The sequence below is a fragment of the Trichoderma gamsii genome, assembly GCF_001481775.2.
Source record: "Trichoderma gamsii strain T6085 chromosome Unknown Scaffold_43.2, whole genome shotgun sequence".
Lineage (NCBI taxonomy): Eukaryota > Fungi > Ascomycota > Sordariomycetes > Hypocreales > Hypocreaceae > Trichoderma > Trichoderma gamsii.
This window is the reverse complement of record NW_020171380.1, coordinates 1,962-5,634: the sequence shown is the minus strand read 5'-3', so window position 1 is coordinate 5,634 and position 3,673 is coordinate 1,962. Positions and strand designations below refer to the sequence as shown.

Here is a 3,673-nt window from a genome sequence, read left to right as displayed (position 1 = left end):
CGAATATCGAACGGTTGTTAACGTTCAGAATGTACAAGAAAATCAGATAATGTACTCGCAATGGCGGTGGGTTAAGTCGCTATAATAGTCTCTACTATACATTCAAGCAGCGATTTGCAAGAGATGTGAAAGCTTTTAGTACTAGGCACAGTTTATTGCATATATTACTGCACTAAGTAAACAGTAGTCTCAATGGCTGCTGGTTCTCCTCTTCCTCCCCTATACCCTATAAGCCTCTGTTTTGTAAGCGCAATACTCTTACCTCTTTTCAAATGGAAATGAAAATATATTATCTGATACTCTGTTAACTATGTCATGACGCATTTTAGAGCAACAGTAAAGGCAGATAGGCTTAAGAGGAAGAATCCTAATGTTGTGTACCAGTGAAGACTTTAGACCGACGAGCGCCCCGAGACCTTTGAACAAATTTTCAAGCAGCATGCCTATTAAGCACCGATTCCATAGGGTCGGTACCGAGAGCATCTATATTTACTAATTATGCAAATATTGCTATACTACTTGCTTAGAGTCCAATTATCCTCGCATCTTTGTACCTGAGGGCTGCAGCAAGTATCCAATTAGGTTCTGTTAGGCAATTGCTAACAAACGTGATTGCGCGCATTCAGGGGCGGTTTACAACAAGTCAAGGAATAGTGTCATCCCAAGTCCCATCTCATTAGCAGTGGCTTAAGGGGTTTTGGTAGATTGGAGTTAATTGTGGAAGCTAGTTGTTTTCGCTTTTGTGGTTGATCATGATTGCGCGAACTTGCGCGCTGCTATCCTTGCCAAAAGGATGCTCGAGAGGTTGTACGGCTCGTGAAATGCGCTCAAGTTGCTGAAATTTCTTGAGCATAGGGCTTAGCCTGATTCGTTTGCGCATAAGCCGTTCTAATGCGGCGTACTCTTCGAGCAATTCTATCCATGAAGTGACTAGAAACTAGGTGGTCTGCAGAATGCATGGAGATTGCATCGTGGCGAAGTCCGACTGCGCGAGTTTTTCACAGAGTGCACTCAAGATGGCCAAATGCGCAAGCTCACAGCAATACGCTCCATGATTCACGCAGGCCTTGAGGTTTAAAAGCCTGGGACTCCTCCGCCTTTTGATAGAAGGTATGTGACAAGCCAAGCGCAGAGTTCTGTTGTGCGTCTGTATATGTCAAGCCAACAAGCAACATGCATCTCACAAAGTTTATGCTCCTTTGTGGAGTTCCATCCGTTCTCGCCAAATGCAAATGCGTATGCAATTCCAGCCCTAAATGGTGGAAAGACGCCACGCTGACTTGACAACTGATGCAGACACCGACTGATGATTGCTGGCCATCGACATCCGAGTGGGAGAGTCTCAACAGCACTATTCAGGGACAATTAATCGCCAATGAGCCGCTCGCCAAACCCTGTTACGCAGGCTTTGGCAACAACCCCACGCAGTGTCAGGAAATTAGCAATCTCTACGAGGATGCTTCATTTCGAGAAGCATCTCCAATCGGTTATATGTATCCCGTCTTAGACACTTGTGTCCCTATAAACGGCTCGATAGCTGGCAATCCAGTGTGCGACTTGGGTAGCGCGTCTGTATACAGCATCAACGCATCTGGAGCAGCTGACGTTGCGGCTGGTGTTAAATTCGCGAAAGATAACAACGTGCGCCTCGTCGTTAAGAACACCGGTCATGATATCAGAGCAAGGCAAGTGATTTCCCTCGCCTTCATATGGCTTTGGTGGAACTGACAATTTTTGTCGAATAGGTCTCAGGGATATGGCAGTCTATCGATTTGGACGAAGCATATCAGGCCCGAGCTCCAATATCAAGAACCATATTCGCCCTCCGACAGTTCCTGTCAGTCAACATGGAACGGAAGCGCGATCGTAGTGGGCGCTGGATATATTTGGGATGAGGTATACGCCTTTGCGGCTAAACACGGCCACATTGCCGTTGGCGGCGGAGACAGGGTAGGCATTACTTTTTCTTCTGGAGTTACGCATGTAACTAATTACGATATTCTAGACTGTCGGTGCTGTCGGAGGTTACCTCCAGGGAGGTGGACACGGCCCTGCCAGCCATTACTTCGGACTAGCAGCAGACCAGGTTCTCGAGTTTCAGGTTGTGCTTGCTACTGGTGATGTTGTCACCGCTAATGCTTGTCAGAACGTGGATCTGTTTTCTGCTCTCCGAGGTGGTGGTGGCGGCACCTTTGGTATAGTGCTGGCGGCAACTCTGAAAGTATATCCCACGCAACCCGTGTTGAAGCATTCGTTGAGTGTTACGGCGTTGAGCACTGACATTTCCGCACTTCTCAACGTTTCTGTGACGATTCTGTCCAAATATCCTACCCTCTCGGACGCTGGGTTCTCAGGATATGGACAACTGGAAAGAATCCTTGGAGTCAACCCTGCTTACAGTCATACTTTTGGGAAGCTCCTGACATCAGACGGCTCCTCTTCTAACTCGTCTTCTGAGATAGACAAAGCAATCAATCTTGTGAACGAGGAGATCTTGGATTTTCTATCATCGCTCAATGGAACAGGATTTTCTGTGACATCGACGTTTCACAAGTATGATACGTTTCAAGACTTCTTTAACAGTGGGAGCCATAATTCGAACGCATCTAACAACCCTAGTCCCGCCATGGTGTCGCGATTTTTTGATAAGAATTCTCTCAGCAACAACCAACAAAATCTCACGGCTATGCTCGAAGCAATATTCCCTCAGAGTGCGTCCCAAGTTCAGGCCATAGCCACGCTGTTGGAGCTCTGTCTCGTTGGCGGTGGAGAAGTACTCAACGCCCAGCCACATACTGCTATACATCCCGGATGGCGAACGACATATGTATTGGCTGAGACTTTCGATGTACCACCTACTGACAGAGGGCTGCAAGGAGTCCGGCAAGTCAAGGATTACGCGACATCGAAGAAACTCAATGCAATGAAGGATGCTACTCCTATACTTGGCACTTATCTAAATGAGGCTGATCCTAATGACCCAGACTGGAAAGAAGCATTCTATGGGAACCAGTACAGTTGGCTGGAATCAGTCAAACAGAAGTACGATCCCGAAGGGGTGTTTTGGTGCTATCGTTGTGTTGGTTATGAGGGCTGGGAAGAAATCACAGGCCCAACACTCTATGGACCGCTGTGCCAAACAACCTAATATGGTTATGACAAGACTTATTTAGATTCGTGTAGTTTTTTAAAGGGTTCAAAAGCTTTTAAAGCTATATAACAAAACGGAAATTCATTAGACGCATCTATTTAATACACAATGGTGCTAATGGTGCTAATAGTTGCCTATTAATATCAGAACACTAGCTAGTCTTGATTATTCTCCAATGACTCCATCAAATGATTATCTGAGATTGCCTATTGACTTTGGTGGAAATGCAATGGTGGTCCCTGCCGGGTAAATTCTAGCCGAGCTTGTCTAAGAATGTAGACTGCGGAATTTCCGCTTTATTCTTAACGGAGGTTCCAGAATGTTATAACGACCTAAGTCACTAATATCCTAAATAGTTAATGGCTTATAAGATTCCCAAGGGACAAACCTAGTCTATGGTTTATATTAGCGGATTAGTTAAGAGATCTATGGGCAATGGTAAATAGTAATAATAATATTACTTAAAGAGTAAGCTGCAGAGTGTATTATAATTTTAATTTTATATTAATAATTAGCTATTTA

At 45.1% G+C, this 3,673-nt stretch overlaps 1 protein-coding gene across 1 annotated transcript; it reads left to right on the top strand.

Moving 5' to 3' along the window:
* Positions 1 to 1,173: 1,173 nt before the first annotated feature.
* On the top strand, positions 1,174 to 3,148 carry TGAM01_v209151 (hypothetical protein; the record flags this gene model as incomplete). Its single annotated transcript, XM_024550496.1, has 4 exons — positions 1,174 to 1,236; positions 1,297 to 1,689; positions 1,753 to 1,950; positions 2,006 to 3,148. 4 exons carry the CDS (start codon positions 1,174 to 1,176, stop codon positions 3,146 to 3,148), a joined length of 1,797 nt encoding a protein of 598 aa, XP_024404741.1.
* Between the last annotated feature and the right edge of the window lie 525 nt (positions 3,149 to 3,673).